The 16,658-nt window shown below is 42.8% G+C and overlaps 1 protein-coding gene across 3 annotated transcripts in view; it reads left to right on the top strand.

The window, feature by feature from the left end:
- TBXAS1 (thromboxane A synthase 1) overlaps positions 1–16,658 on the top strand; it is a 157,718-nt gene that overhangs the window by 21,114 nt on the left and 119,946 nt on the right. For all 3 annotated transcript variants that reach the window (XM_069461447.1, XM_069461449.1, XM_069461448.1), the window contains exons 2-3: positions 8,805–8,898; positions 11,774–11,826. In XM_069461447.1, coding sequence (XP_069317548.1) covers positions 8,805–8,898; positions 11,774–11,826 — 147 coding nt within the window. The remainder of the gene's footprint in view (positions 1–8,804; positions 8,899–11,773; positions 11,827–16,658) is intronic.

Genomic DNA, 16,658 nt, shown 5'->3' on the forward strand with positions numbered 1-16,658 from the left:
GTAAGCCAAGGAGAAAAGGACTGGACACTCTCCCGGAGCCTCCAGAAGGAACCAATCCTGCCAACACCTGACTTTAGACCAGTGAGACTGATTTTGAACTTCTGGCTTCCAGAACTGTAGAGATAATCAAACCACTAAGTTTGTGGGTATTTGTTACAGCAGCAATAGGAAACTCATACTGTTGGGAAAGATGAGTTTACTTAGAAAAAATTCCTTCAACTTCTGACCAGATTCACTATACTGATCTTCTATGTAAGGCACTCACTATACGTTTAAAACAATTCTAACGACAAAGGATTCAATTAATGAGTTTCAAAATCTATTTGTTTTTGAATATGCCTTCATGTGGCTGAAGTATCAAACATATCACGAGGTTACCATCTTACACTGGTGACACATAACTGTTGTATCATTATGAACTCACGAACTCAAATATATTTGATGTGTTTTAATCCATTGCAATTATCACTTGATTGATCAAATTGTCCCCGTATCAATCTCACTGATGTAAAGTTAAGGTGTCGGTGGGGCTGGTTCCTTCTGGAGCCTCCAGGAGAGTGTCTGTTTCTTGTCTCCTTGGTTTCAGGCCGTGTCACTCCAGCCTCTGCTTCCAGACATCACACTGGGAGGGGCGGTCATGTTCTAAACAATTGTATCATCTGCTGTGTCTATAAGGTTTCTGGCTCGAGCATCTGGTGTATTGTGGTTGCAAGGATGACCTAGAGATGACTGGGAGGGCAGCAGATTTAGGGGGGAAATTGAAGTCAGCTTTAGGTATGTTAAGTTTAAAATGCCTAGTGGACATTCAAAGGGTGCAACCAATTTGGAAGTTGGATGACGAGGATGGAAGCTCAGTGGAGAGAATGGAGCTAGAGATAAAAATGTGGAATTATTGACTCCAATGGGGCATTTACAGCGATGGGACAAATAGAAGGAAAGGAACCAGCAAAGACACACAGGAGTGGTCCCTTAGGTAGGAGGAGTGATGTCATGGAAACGAAGAGAAGAGAATGTTTGGGGAAGGAGGAACATTCATTTACCTCGAAATGCTACTGAGAGGTCAAGCAAAAAGGCTGGCAAGAAATGGGATTGACAAGGTTGAAATCATCGAGGATCCTGACAAGGGCAGTCCCAGTGAAGCTGTGGGTGCAGAAGCTTAGTTGAAATGGGTGCAGAGGGGAGAGAACAAGCCTAGATAATGCTTTCAAGGAATCTTACCAGGAAGGAGAGAAGACAAATAAGGCAGTGGCTGGAATCAAAGGAGTTTGTTTTTTTCCTTTAAGATGGAAGACACTGGAATATATTTCTATGCCAATAGGAATCATCTGGCAGAAAGGGAGAAATCAATGCACCGGAAAGAAAGAATAACTGAGAACAGTGAGTGAGAGGTGAACAAGGGATTGGCTTTAGATGAGTAAGGGCTCCCTCCCCTTTCCCTGTCTCTCTCATCATGATCATCAGTTCATTACGATCTGTTGTTATTATACCTGTGGTTTCTAAGCAACCTGCCTGTGTGCTCAGATATTCTCTGCGTGTTCTCAGGTGGTGGTTTATCCACAGTGTCCTGGCCTAGAGGGCAGGGAGGAGCAGGTTAGAGGAGTGGGTGAATAGCCTGTTGGCAATGTGGCTGACCTGGTTTCAGCTCTAAATCACTCAGCGGCACTGTCACCTTGGACACACTATTTAACCTCTTTAAGCTTTAATTTCCTAATCAGTAATAGGAGAATAATATTTATTTCTACCTTCATATGATTGTTGGAAGGTTCATACAAGACAGTGTATAAAAAGCACTTAGCATAGTGCCTGGCATATAGGAAACACTAAAAACTATTATAAATTACAATAATAGTAATGATTGTATAACTCTTGTATGTCTGTATAAATGTATAATGTATTTTTCTTGTGTTTTGACAAAGCTGTTGTCTGGCTAATGACTACAATGACTGTATCTTTGTGGTACTTAATTTATTAGGGAAAGAACCTCACATCACCCAGATATTTACATGTTTATTCAGTGGCCCTCTATTTTTTTTCCCAAAGGAGTAAAGATTATAAGCAGTCCCCTTTTCTGGGCCACACATTAAATCTTGTGTATGAGGTCTTGCCACCCCCAAATATATGTCCTTCTGAGATTTGTTTTTGTGCATATTGGAACACATTTATATTCAGAAGTTTCCTATTAGTATGCAACTATCAGACGATGAAAATACTACTTTTCAAATTGTGTGAGATACAGTTAAAGAAGTACTCAGAGGAAGATTTATAGCTTTAAACGCATTCATTAAAATAAGTAATGAATGAATAAGTTAATGAGCTAAGTCATTAACTTAACAAGCTGAAAGAAGACAACGAAGAACAAAGAATAAACCTGAAGAAAACAGAAGGAAGACCGTTATCAACACATTAGCATAAATTAATGAAATAGGGAACAACAAAACATTAGAAATGCTCAACAAAAGAAAAAGCTGGTGTTTTGAAAAGATGAATAAAATAGACAAACCTACAGCAGGGCGAATCAAGAAAAACTTTTCCAAGCAAACTAGGAATAGAAGGGAATGTCCTTAACCCAATAAAGAATATTTATCAAAAATGTACAGCAAAACCTCACACTTAATTTTAAAACATCAGATGTATTCCTGTAGAGTCAGGAATAAGAAAAGGATGATCACTCTCACTGCTTCCTTTTGACATCATACTAGGGGTCTCAGTCAATGTAATAAGAAAAGAAAACGAAAAGTGGGGCAAAAGGATTAGAAAGAAAGAGAACCAACTGATACTATTTGCATAAAATATAATTGTCAACAGAGGAAATAAAAGAGATTCCATATGTAAACCAGTAGAACTAATAAGAAAGTTTAGAAGGATCATTCATTACAAGATAGGCATTAACAAAAATGGTGCTCCTATACATGAGCAGTACCCATAACAAATACATGTAAATGGCAAAAAGATCCTCTTCTGTGCATAAAAGTATAAAATGTCACTGCAGAACAGAGAGAATGGAATCAATGAAAAGATATAACACATTCATAGACGAGAAGAGTTAATGGTATAATAATGTTGGTATGTTCTAAATTAATTTATAAATTTAATGTAATTCCAAGAAAAATCCCAATAGTATTTTTTCATCAAACTAGATTAATTCTAAAATTAATATGAGAAAGTAAGATATAAAAAAGTACTTTAGAGTTATAATGATTAAAATAGTGAGGCAATGGCAAAAGCTAGACAAATGGGTGAGAATACACCCAAGCACCTATGCTACTAAGGTGCGTGACAGAGGTGTCATTTGGACCAGCAGGGAAGTGGGTGGGCCAAGCGCACTGCCTCTTTGCCAACCCCTTGGAGGGATGTACCTGGCTGCAGGGCAGGATATTTTATCAGGGTCCCACTGAGACACCTATTCTGATGAGCCACCTCTCATTGCAGAACCGGCTCCACATACCCTCTGATCATTGGTTTGGCTTCTCCAGTGCCTGGAAAGGAGGCACTCTGAGTAGGAGATGTCAGAGTCTTATTCCTGGAAAAAAGTACCCACCATTATAAACTAGTAAATGAGCATTCTTGTTTGCAGGTTGTATCTTAGGAGATCGCCTAGCTAGCATTGACACACGAATAAGTGTGTACCAGACGGTTTCCAGCCCTGAGGACAAGCTGAGAGCGGGGTCTGAGGGCACTGAGAGGGCTGACCGTGAGGATGCGGGCGCCGAGACAGACACGGGGTGCTAAAAGGGAAAGTGAGAAGATGTCACATGTAAACTCTATTTCACATTTGTTCCAAGAAATACCCGGCTTGAGGCATGACTGGAGCAACCTCTGTCCTTACACTTGCTCTTGTGGGTGTGAGGCAGGGATGGAGAAGGGAATGGCATTTAAAGTCAACTAACAAGGTTGCGGTTAGCTATTTTCTAAGTGAATGAAAACTGTTAGAATTCATCTGCTTATCTTGCTCTTCATGTTCAAATGTGTGCCTAAGTCGGCTCGCAGTCTCCTGTCAGTGCTTGCTCATTTTCCAACTAATTGTTTAATCAGTTTGGGTAGCGCAATTCTGCCTGCCACCTAGATAAACTGGGCTGGGAACGAGAGGGAGAGAGAAAGAAAAAAAGGAACGAAGGAACGAAGGAAGGAAGGAAGGAAATAATTTCAAAGTTGGGAAATATTTTTGAAATTGGGGAAGAAAGGATGGCAAAAAGTGTTCTCTCTCTCTAGTAAGGAAAGAAAGGCAGACATCAAGATACATTGACATGTATACCAAACTAGGAAAAATTTTATTAGAGTATTTGGTGAAATGGGTATACTGTCAGTGGGACTAGCTGGGACAAATTTTCTGGAAGGCAATTTGGCATTGTGTACCAATGTTTAAAACCAGTGACTTGTGGATTTCAGGTCTAGAAAATCAGGCACAAGTTCTGGAAAACCTTGATGCACAGAGATGTTTATTGTAGTAGCATAACTTAAATTAGCTAAAAAATTGAATATACCCCAAATATTTGACAATATGAATAGTTTAGTAAATTGTGACATGTCCACAAGAGGAATATTGTACAACCATAAAAATAATATTCATAAAGAATAACATGGAGATATTTTTCCTTATGTTAAATGAAAAAAGCAAAAATATGGAGAAATAGAAATAAAGAAATAGAAAAACAAAGAGAATGTGATCTCCAACATATAAAAAAATATAAAAACATATAAAAAATACACAGAGGAGCTGGGCGTGGTGGCTCATGCCTGTAATCCTAGCAGTCTGGGAGGCTGAGGCAGGAGGATTACTTGAGGTTAGGAGTTCAAGACCAGCCTGAGCAAGAGCGAGACCCCATCTCTACTAAAAAAATAGAAAAATTAGCCAGGTGTGATGGCGTGTGCCTGTAGTTCCAGCTAATCAGGAGGCTGAGGCAGGAGGATCGCCTGAGCCCAGGAGTTTGAGGTTGCAGTGAGCTATGATGATGCCACTGCACTTTAGCCCAGGCAACAGGGAGACAAAAAAAAAAAAAAAAAAAAAAGAGAGAGAGAGAGAGAGAGAGAAAAGCTAGAGAGACTTTCAATAGAAGAAAATAGAATAGGCTTTCTCCCTCATAGTTTTAGCCTCTTAGCCCAAATTTCTGCTAAGCACTTCAAGATGTGTCTTCAGCAAACATCATGTTCTGCTCCCATTTCTTAAAACCTTTTGAAAAGGCAACAATTTAAGGCCTTGTTTCTAAGAAAACTTCCAGCATGGCCATGACTTTTTATGAAATTGCTGGCAAAGCTGATGAGAGCCACGTGCGTTGAAAGCAATGCAGTAACCATGACAAAGGGTTTTCTTCTCCAAAGAGCAGGACAGGTGGGTTACCTGGCACCCCTGGGCTTCACCTGTTCTTGGAGCATCACCATTTTTATCCAGGAGAAGTAAAGGAATCTTTTACCATTTCAAAGACATTATCAGCCTCCGGAAATTTCCAAAAGCAGCTCACCAAGTAGGAGTTCTTTGATAGTGACAGTGAGGACGGATGAATGAGCCATGGAGCTGGCTGCTGAGCTATGCAGCGAGGGGCAGCCCGGAGGGCAGGCTATCATTTCACTATTTCCTTCTTTTGCTCCAAACCTCAATCCGTTTGACCATCTCCTTAACACATACTTCAACAGAATATCCCCCAAATTATAGCGAATGGCTCCTTTGGCTAAACAATGGGCTAAAACACCCATGTGGAATCCACCAAGAGAGGGCATTTGTCTTGAGGAAAACGAAATACTGGGAACTTTCCAGCCTTTAAAAACTGAACCTTATTTTGAAAATGATCCATAAGGTTCAATTCATTTTGAGAATGGACAGTGGAAGTTGTGCCACCGGCACTGCAGGATTCGTGTCCTGTAGCATCTAATGACTGCGTTAGTTGTGAAAATAAAACCAAAGGACGCTATCTGAAGGCTTATATACTTTCCGCTGTCATTTTCCAACTTGAGTATCCTTAATGTAAACAATGACAGATGTCCATAATCATAATTGTGGGATACATTTGCATTAATTCCCGTCAAAGGAAAGCTGTTCTAAATATCACAGCATGGTGATTGTATGATGGTTGCATATTAATATTACCTGCTTGACGCGGCAGCAGCCCAGGCCACCTGCACTTTATTGGATGGCACGGGATTTAATGACACCATTGGACATGAAAGAGAAATTTCTTTCACAATGACCATTTTTAAAGTAACAGGATAGTTTAAAAAATTGAAACAATCTTTTCAGTGACTCTCTAATACTCATGGGTATCCCTGATGTATCACTTTCCTAGAGCTGCCATATCAAAGGACCACAGACTGGGTGACTTAAAACACCAGAAGTTTATTGTCTCGCAGTTCTAGGAGTTAGAAGCCTGAAGTTGAGGTGTGAGCAGGGCCACGCTCCCCCTGAAGCCTGTAGGGGAGAGTCCTTCCTTGCCGCGCCCAGCTCCTAGTGGTTTGCGGACGATCTCGGACGTACCCCGGCTTGCAGCCACGTCCCTCCAGTCGCTGCCTTCTCAGCCACTTGCACTCTCCCCGCGAGCCTCCGTCTTCTTATGAGGACACCACTCATATTGGATCAGGGGTCCACTCTACTTTGGTGTGACCTCATCTTAACTAATTGCACTTGCAATGATCCTGTTTCCAAATGTGGTCACATTCTGAAGTCCTGAAGGTTAAGACTTCAACTTATCTTTTTTGGGTGACACAATTCAATCCATTACACATGGGGTCCATGGGTTTTGGGTTAAGAGTCTATTGAGACAGTCAGAGGGCAGCATGGGGACCCTGGGACCAGAGAGTATGAAACAAGGGTGCAGAGAAGGATATGAAAGGGAGGTAAAGGGAACCCACTCTGCAATTTTGCCCATAACGCTAGTGGTGGTGACCTCTCCCTGAAGATTTGGGCACAGTGACTCTAGTTACTGACGGCAATATTTGGCCAATTTCCAGCTGAAGATGCTCGAGTTCTATACTTGACTCCAGGTGGCAAAGTGAAGTTGTGACTGTGTCCAGGACACTCTGCTGGTGCCATATGCTTGGAAATGTCTGAATTTTGTGCAGAGACACACGAGCTGTATTTTCATAAGTGGAGTCACATAATTAGGGCATGGACTTGCATAATAATTAGCATGCGTAATTAGGCACAGACTTCTTGTCCTTTAGACAATCAAGACATCTAATTACAAAATTAAGATGCAATTACGTGGTCCAAGATCTACATATTTCTTTCTGCCCATTAGAGATTACATTTAGAAAATAATTCACAAAAACTGATGAAGAAATGAACATAGACACCCGATTTGAGGATGTTAAGGAAAGTGTTAAGTGGGCTGGTGAGTCTTTTTTGGTCTTTCGCCTTAGGTGTAAGGGGAATTATTTAAAACATCACAGTCTACTTGAAAGAATAACTTTTACAAACTGCTCCGTCAACCTTTGGGACACACGCTAATGAAGAGGAACGTTGGCATGACTAATCCGTGGCATTCACACATGGCTCTTGAGTGTGGTTTGTAATTACACTTGAACGTGGACGTGAATGTGATGTTCTGGGAATTCATTCAAACCTAATAGCGCAGCCACGCAGTGGAAATCTTGGGAGAGCTGGGGGAGAACCTGCCTTCCCATTCTGGGTTCTCCCTTGGGGCCCCTTTAAAAATAGACCCATTGCTCAGAGTAATGCAAACCAGTACTTAAACTGTGTCATCTTTTCCCTGAATATCTGAGTATTTGCTACAATGTTTTTATTTTGAGTGCTCCTTCTTGGACTTCAGGTGGGAAAGGGAACAGTTAAAGAAGATAGCAAAATTCCGTCTCTCTGATAAGCGAGTGCCTCTTACAGCAGTGTTTGTCTGAGTTACACTGCTCCTGGGAAGCCAGATTGCAGTGATGTTCTCTGTGTTTTTCCTTGCCCCCAAATTGTGATCTGGCTGATCTCTGCATGTTGCTAAACACCCAGTTTGACTCATTAATTTTTTTAAACTAACTGAACTTTTGACCTAATTGGCTGCTGGTTAGGGATCAGAGCCATATGTCCGGGTTTTTCGAAGCCAGTTCTGACTTTAACTGTGTTATCCCTCTGTTCCCATAAACTGTTGAAATACCCTAGTAATTCCACTGTTTTGACAGCCACACTGCACTTTGCAGACGGCCGGCTTTCTCCTGGAAAGTGGCGTAGAAATCTGTCGGACCACGCTTCCTGAGTTTTGGTTAAGAAAATATGCTTCCCGTATGGTTGCAGGCCGAGAAAACAAAGACTTAAAGGCAGTAGGTGATAGAGTCTCCTCTACAGGGAGTGTTTCCTCCATCTCTACGTTTTTATATTTCTCTATTTAGACCATGGAATGTGACGAGGGACAAATTATGTGTGTGTTTGTGGGAGGTCAGTCTTAACCAAGAAAATACACAGATTTGCACAGGGGGTAAATTGTTTGTTTTCTGCCTTGCCTTCTGAGCAATGGCTCATGATAGAATTAGAGGCAAAGGAAGTGAACTGGTGCATTTTTGAAAATAGTTTTGAACAGGGATTCTAGGCGGGGGAGGGGCAGTTGGGCGACACTATCTCTAAGGCATCTCCCGGATTCGGATTCGGGTTTCAGGATCCTTGATCTCTAGCCTGTCACTCAATCACGGGGCATTCTCTGAACTGTGCTAGTCACTCAGCTCCAGGCCTCTGCGTTTTCAGTCCTCAGATGTGTTAACTGGAAACATGTTGTTCTGCTTTTACTTCCAGAGAACTCAATAATTCAGATTCCTAGGAGCCAAAAGATGGGCGCAGACGTTCATTTCTCCATTTATAAAATTTGCTTCCCCCCGCCCAGGTACTCCACGTCGGCATTCTCAAGACTGGAGAAGTTGGGCATCAGACATCCCAAGCCTTCTCCTTTTATTGGAAACCTGACATTTTTCCGCCAGGTAAGGGCTACCTTCCCACCGACTTCCGTCGTCAAATGTGCTGAGCCGGGTATAGGCTTCTTCAAGAAGCATCGCCCTCGTCCCGGTCGCCCACACTGAGGCTGGGCCTTCCTCTGCTTGCACGCGATCTTATGTGATGCAAGATTCCTGTCGTCCACTCACTCATCCATTCAGCTAGAATGTCTACATATGCTAAGCCCTAGAATGTGGAAGAAGTAGAAGTTCCTGGTGCCCTCACGTGCGCCATCTGATAATGGTGTACAACACCAGACGACATGTACCCTAGCGCTACGCTGGGTGGCGTAGATGGTAACTGTGGTCCTACTTCAGAGGAGAGGGTGATCCGTCAGGGCCGGAAGCACCCTGGGGACTTCCCGAAGACGGGGGTCCTGCAGAAGCCACAGACATGTTTGGGAGCAGTGGGAATGTCGTCATGTGCGATCAACGTGGCCAGGTTACCGACAGGCTGGAAAGATGAGTGAAGAACTATTCTTGTACTGACATTTTTGAGTAGAAGAGGGACATTGAAATGGAAGATTACTCTGCAAAGGAGAAGAATTTATGTCAAGGCCGTAGAATCCAACTGTGGCTGAAGTCTAGGTGTCAGCTCTAGGGCCTGGCCCAGAGGGGTGATGACAGTGAAGAGAGATGGACATCGGGGGCAAAATTAAGAATTCCTGGGACTGACCAGGTGTAGAGAATTCAAGGCAAAATACATCAAACCTGAGTCTAAGTTTGAGCTGGGGTAACAGGAAGAACGGCCGTGGGTTGACCGAAATAAAAGTTCTAGGGAGAAGGTGTATTTTATTTTAAGTATGTTGCCTTTGGTTTGCCAGAGTGTCATGCTGGTGGGAACGGTCAGCAGGCGTTTGTAGGGACAGACCCAGGACTCTGTCTTCTAAGGTTATTTTTTTCTCACATGGGTTTTCTCAGAAACCCCTTGGTTTCTTCTGCTAACTCACGGGGACATTGCCACAGACCCACTGAAGGAGGTGACAGATCCTGCATGCGGAGAGCCCCTAAGCCAAACAAAGGCAGGAAGGACTAAATTTGGGCTAATCTCGATAATATTTCTTCAACATCTCTTTAGGATTTCCCCCATCCCTACCCCCGGAAAGGCTGGTGCTTGCACTAGATAGAAAACGACGCTAGCTATTTCTTCCCTTCTCAATTCTTTTCTACTCTTTTCTGTCCCCTTCTCTGTCCATCACCTTTCCCCACTATTTGTTATGCTGTTTCTCTCATCCTAACATTTTTAAATGCCTTCTTCTCTCACCTCGCTCTCTGGGGTGGGCAGTGCATAACTTTTCAGCCCACAAACAACTATTAATATCCCACTGAGGCTTCCTGTGAGCCCCTTGAAACAAGTGTGAAGAAATTTGAAAGTGTCAGGACAGAACAACAAACCAGATAGGAAATTTAAAGAAAATACATTTCACACATTTCTGAGGGGGGGAACCGATCAGTTGTGTTTGGGTGAGTAATTAAGTTGGTATTAACCTTTTGAGGAAAACAACATAACTGTCACTGTGGGGAGAGCACGGGGCTCCTGCCTCCGGGCAGTTTCCACATTTGCTCCTTTTCAGCGCGTCATCCTGCGTGTACACACCCTGCCAAGTCCTTTCTAGAGCACAGTCATTTCAGCGACTATTTTTGTATCCATATACGCTTTCCTTGGTATACAGCACGCTTACACTGTGACGTTCAATAGATTTAATGAGAATGGGATGTGGACATCGACCTCTTCTAACCCCCAGCTCCCCACCCCCACTGTACCCCTCACGAATCTGCCCACACACCCCATTCTCACAATACAAATCTAGCATTTTCCACGCCCCACCCCCATCCTGACTCATGCCTGTGTATTTCCAGGTATACGCCCTTCCCACCGAGTAATGGATCTAGCATCTTCCAACCCACGTGACCCCCACATATACACCTGCACACACACTCCATCCCCCTGCACAACTCTGTCCCTACAGCACGTAGGTCTAGCATTTTCCAACCCTCCACCCTCCTTCTTCCACATGTATCTCTAGGTGTACTCCTTTCCTGTTATAAAATTTGTCCCCTATAAAGTTACTCTAAGGTTCTTATGTTTCAAATATATTGATTTTTTTTTTTTTTTGAGATAGGATCTTGCTTGGTCACCTGGGCTAGAGTGCAGCGGTGCGATTGTAGCTCACTGCAGCCTCAAGCTCCTGGCCTCAAGCGATCCTCCTGCTTCAGCCTCCCAAGTAGCTGGAACTCCAGGCACACACCACCACACCCAGCTAATTTTTCTATTTTTTGTAGAGTCGAGATCTTGCTTTTGCTCAGGCTGGTCTTGAACTCCTGGCCTCAAGCGATCCTCCCATCTTGGCCTCCCAGAGTGTGAGGACTACAGGCATGGGCCACCGTGCCCAGCCAAAAATATATTGATTTTAATTAAAATTTAACTTGCACAGATCATAATAATTCAGAACTTGTGATAATTTGAAATAGATTCAGTGGAAGTTTATACACATAGTGGCAGTGAAAAGGGGCATGGCCAAGTAATAATAATAAAGTAAACCAAATCTCAGAAGGAAAAGTTATAGTTGAGAAGGCAAACGTTTTCAAATATTTTAGCAGCGATTACACACAAATCACTGAGGTACCCGTGATCTTCTGTCCATTAAAGCAGAGCTGCCCGGGACTTTTACTTGGTAATGGTTTTCAAAAAGCCATTTGTTTATTCCAATGCTCCAAAGTACTTGAAACTAATAACACTTCAATTCTTTTTTTATTGTTTATGTAATTGTGTTCTTGCTGTTCCAGATATTTTTTCTGAATAAGTTTGAATAATGGAAATTTTGCTCAATATTCCTCTTACCCCAGTGCTGTGTTTCCTCAGGGCTTCTGGGAGAGCCAGCTGGAGCTCCGCAGGCTGTACGGACCTCTGTGCGGGTAAGACGCAAACGCGAGTTTTCTGCTAACTGTACGCTGTGTTTCGGTTCCTGTGTGTTGAGCTGACGTGGAAGTAATGACAAGAGTAGGGCTGTCGTGTGTGTTTCTATGTTGTGAGGGCCCACAAAGAGGGCGCCGTGGAGTCCAGAAGAGGTTTCCAGAGAAGACTCTGGGCTGCCCAGGGGGACGCCATGCCGGCCTGAAAGAGCGCCGTGTCCCAGGCTTTACAGCCTTCTCGAGCCGGTGCCATTATCACCTCCCACCACTGTGCCCAGGGTGTGCCACCATGGGACAGGGTGGCCCTCCGTGCCTCAGAGCGCAAACAGCCCCACCAGATCTTTGCCCATGAACTTATCTCAACTGTATTTGGACCCGTGTGCTCCCACCCCCTGGGAGAAGCTGCGGCAATCCGACCACGTAATTCATCAGCCAACCCAGTTCCCTTCTGCAAGTGAAAGGAAGTGCTATTAATAACTACCCCAGGACCGTGTACACCAAGACTGTCCCGGATGTGCTGGGACACATGGTCGCCCTAGTTCTCAGCCATGTAAAGTAAGGTAGCCCTTCCCTTTGTTTTTCCTGAATTTTCCCTCTTTATGCTTCAGAGTATGCTCCTCTGATTCTAAAATCCCAGAGTCTGGTGGACAGACCCATGTCCAGACTTTCACTCTGCTCAAGGTGTAGCAGGTCTGAACTGTGTTGATTCTCCACGTGTCTTTCATCACGGAGTCCTCATCATTTTAGTCTGTTTTCACACAGCTGCTTCTCAGCCACGGGGAGATTTTTTTGGTAGCTTTTTCTAGACCTCCAGGTCAGTGGTAACTTTTTTAGGTGCATTGAAGTTCTCATGTGTTGCTAATGTCCGTGTTAATGGGCTCCGGTTGTTTGCAAGCCTGAAGGTGGTTTGCAAGAATTCCTGATGTCTGTTCTCCCAGGGCCCATCTTTGAAAGGGATTGGCTTGTTCTCTTTGTGCAACTGGCCCTACCCAGGAGACCCACGGTTTGGGCCAAGTTCTTTTACCTACGTTTTGGTTTGCTATGTGGCCCTGAAAAAGTAATAAATTAAGGTGTTGTGCTAGATGCTCTCTGTATTAGTTTGTCATCGTTGCATGACAAACTACCCCCAAACTCAGGGACATAAACAGCAATTTATTATTGAGGAGGGAGGGGCTTACCTGGGGCACCTGGACCCCACGTCTCTCGTTCTCCTTGGAAGAGCAGGCTCACCTGGCACGTTCTTCCCGTGGTAAAGGCAAAGACTCGAGAGAGCAAGCCCAACGGTGCAAGAACATTTCGAGTTTCTGCCGCATCATCTCAGCTCACATCCTATTGGTCAAACCAAGTTACATGACCAAATCTAAAATCAGGGCAGGAGGCACACTGTGGCCCCTGTGAGGCCCAAGCAAGTCACCTGGCCAAGCCTGACACTGATGGAGCAGGGAGGTGGTCTCCTCTGATGGACGGCTGGGGCGGCAGTGCACATTTTCAAATAATAAGCAACTCTACCTCACTCTCTAAGATCTCTTTTAACTTGGCTTTCACTTACTTTTTTTTTTTTTTTTTTTTAGTGCATAGCTTGCTTTAAGCATGATAGGCACTCAATAAAGGCTCAAGGGATTGAACTGTTTACATTTCTCTTAGTCTCATGCTGTTCTATTGCTTTTTAAAAGTTCTCATCCCAGCTCTCTCTTTCCAGTAGTCTCATTCTGTGGCTGACTTGGCACTGACCTTGGAGACCATCTCCTATGTTTCTGAGACACAGCACTGACTCAGAATGATGGTGGCTTCACCAGAATTAGAAGTCCTGCCTGAGTTTGAATTCTAGGAAGTACTCCCCTTGAGTACTTCTTGTACAGATTTCCAGAGTAGAACCCTTGGGTATTTTAAAATAATTTTAAAATGTCAGATGAGTTTAAAGGGTGCCGTATTAACTGGTGGGGGGGGGCAGGGGAGGAGAGAGAGAGAGAGAGAGAGAGAGAGAGAGAGAGAAAGAGAGGTGGAGAGAATTGGTTTCCTTGACAACAGGATGTCCAATCAACTTTCCCCCCCAACTTTAACTAAGTTAATGCAATTTATCCTTTTCATTTCAAGAAAAGCTAAATCATAGAGAATGATTTCAAATGAGGTTGAAGAGATCAGAATTGCAGTATCATCTTCACTCTTTGTTCCCACTCCTGGTGAAAAGGAAAAAAAGAAAAGTGATGGCATAATTTCTTCATACAAAACTAGCTATCAACTTTTTCTCCTTTAGAAAAAAAAGATGCGCAGAAAGTGCTGACTTCTTGTCAAATGTGTCCACTCCTAGATTTAGAGGCAATAGCGTGGTGGAATACCAATGAAAGGGCTGAACTAGTTTGAATCTAAGGTCCTTTCTAACTCTAAATGTTATCTTTTACTGCTTACATTTTAGCAAAATAGTTTCACTGGTTGCAAATGTCAAAGATGTACTCTGTTGCAGGCACAACAAAGACTCTCAGGAAAAGATTTGGTTTAAATTATTAATACATTAATTTTTAGATGACTTTTGTTATTAGGAAATGTATTCAATCCCAGCTTGGTCCTCCTAAAAATTGAAATAATAGATTGAGTCGTCGTTTGTCAAATGAAACATGCTGTTGATGCTGTACAGAGATGCTCGGGCCCCTGCATGGCTGCACTGCACTGAATGTTGAGAGAGGTGCGAGCAGGGACGGTCCCCTCGCTGCTCTGGGCCTGAAAGCCAACCATGATGACCATAGTTTTTATCTGGTTGTCATCTAGTAACTCAGTCAGGGTTCAGGGCCTGAAACTGGGCATTAGCTCCTTACTCTTTTCCTCTCCCACTCACTGCTACGGGGAAGAGAGTGCCGGAGAAGGTTTCTGTCAAGAGGAGTTGACAACATCAAGGTTTATTATCACCACGTCACCATGTCACCACCCACCACCACCAGCACCACTATCAATGAGAACCAAATGTCTTCATCAAGTGTCTAATTATGTAGGCTGTTTTGCCAGGCCTCTGTGTATATAAAAGACCACACGCGCTCTCTCTGCCTTCTTTGAACCTGAATGTAAAACAGGTGGGCTGGCGTGTACACCTGTGCAGCTTTTATTCACGGTCCTTGATAAGAACTCTTCTGAATTCTGCAGCAGCACCGGCCACATCACAGGCAGAAAGCACGGCTTCGTGGCTTTGGATAACCTTCATCAATTAATGACTACTCGTTATCCCCTTCAGTCTGAGAATGAGCCCCAAGATGGATTTATATTCCTTCCCAAACCCTACAAGAACAGTATCAACATAATCATCATACAATGGTGATTGAATATAAAACAGAATAGAGATTACGCCCCCTCTGACTTGTAACTGACTTTGTAATCCAGTAGATGACAAGCCTTTATGACGCTATTACTATTAATTACAAATACTTGCACAGTGTCCTAAGTTCAGCTCATTAGAAACTCCTAAAGGACCCCTTTCAAAGCTCCCTTTATCTCATTTGTCTTTTAAGTGCTTGCTCTGTAGTTCTGCTTTTGTTTAGCCTCATCCCCATTTCTTCCTGCCCTCACATCACTTTAGCTTTGATTTTAGTTTTTAGCTAAGTTTTTAGCTCCCACTTGTTGAACTTGACTTTTGTGCTTCCCGGCCCCCATCACGTGGGCCACTCCGTTTTGGTAAGTGACGTCTGCATCCCTGAGTCTCTTCATGAAGTCATCTTTGTTGCATAATCTCATATACTCCTATTAGAACACTAAGTTATAAGTAGGTAAACATAAACATTGCACAAAAGAATAAACCCCCTAGCCACTCTGTTACCAATTTCTTTATACTCAAATGGATAATATGTGATATATGCAGTTCTTTACCTTGCTCTGTTCAGTAATGGCATTTTGGGAATTGTCCCATGTCAATACATTCATCCTTTTTTTTTTTTGAACCAGAGTCCCACTCTGTCACCCTGGCTAGAGTGCCATGGTGTCAGCCTAGCTCACAGCAACCTCAAACTCCTGGGCTCAAGCAATCCTTCTGCCTCAGCCTCCCAAGTAGCTGGGACTACAGACATGTGCCACCATGCCCGGCTGATTTTTTTCTATATATTTTTAGTTGTCCATATAATTTCTTTCTATTTTTTTAGTAGAAATCGGGTCTCACTTTTGCTCAGGCTGGTTTCGAACTCCTGAGCTCAAATGATCTGCCCACCTCGGCCTCCCAAATGCTGGGATCACAGGTGTAAGCCACCGTGCCCGGCCAATACATTCATTCTTGTTAAAAGATATTCTATTTTTTAAGGATTTCATTGTATGGATGTTATCCTAATTTTTAAAACAAGTTCTTGATTGATGAACATCTTTTATATTTATAAATAATCCTGCAGTGAATATTGTCATATACACATCATTGCTCTCTTGTGTAAATATGTACCATAAATTCCTAGAAATGGAATTATTAGGACAAAGTTTGTCTAGATTTTTTATTTTGATAATTATTACTAAATTGCTGTTTCTAAGGATTATATTAATTTACACCCCCATAAAGAAGCGTATGAGAGTACCTTGTTCCCTTACATGCTTTCCATTAAAATGTGTGGTCACAATTTTAAATCTTTGCCATTTGGTGGTATTTTGCTGTAGTTTTAATTTCGTTTCTCTAATTATGAGCAAGTTTGAGCATCTTTTCATAGGTTTAATTTTTTTATTATAGTTTTCATATGTTTAAAATCCATTGTATTTTGTTTTCTGAGGACTCCTTTGCCACTTTTCTATTGAGTTATTGATCAAAAGATGCTCAAACTTGCCCTTTGTAGAAGAGAAATTTGTAGAAGCAAATTGCAATTTGTAGAAGCTCTTTATAT

This window comes from Eulemur rufifrons, chromosome 29 (assembly GCF_041146395.1).
Source record: "Eulemur rufifrons isolate Redbay chromosome 29, OSU_ERuf_1, whole genome shotgun sequence".
NCBI classification, from domain to species: domain Eukaryota; kingdom Metazoa; phylum Chordata; class Mammalia; order Primates; family Lemuridae; genus Eulemur; species Eulemur rufifrons.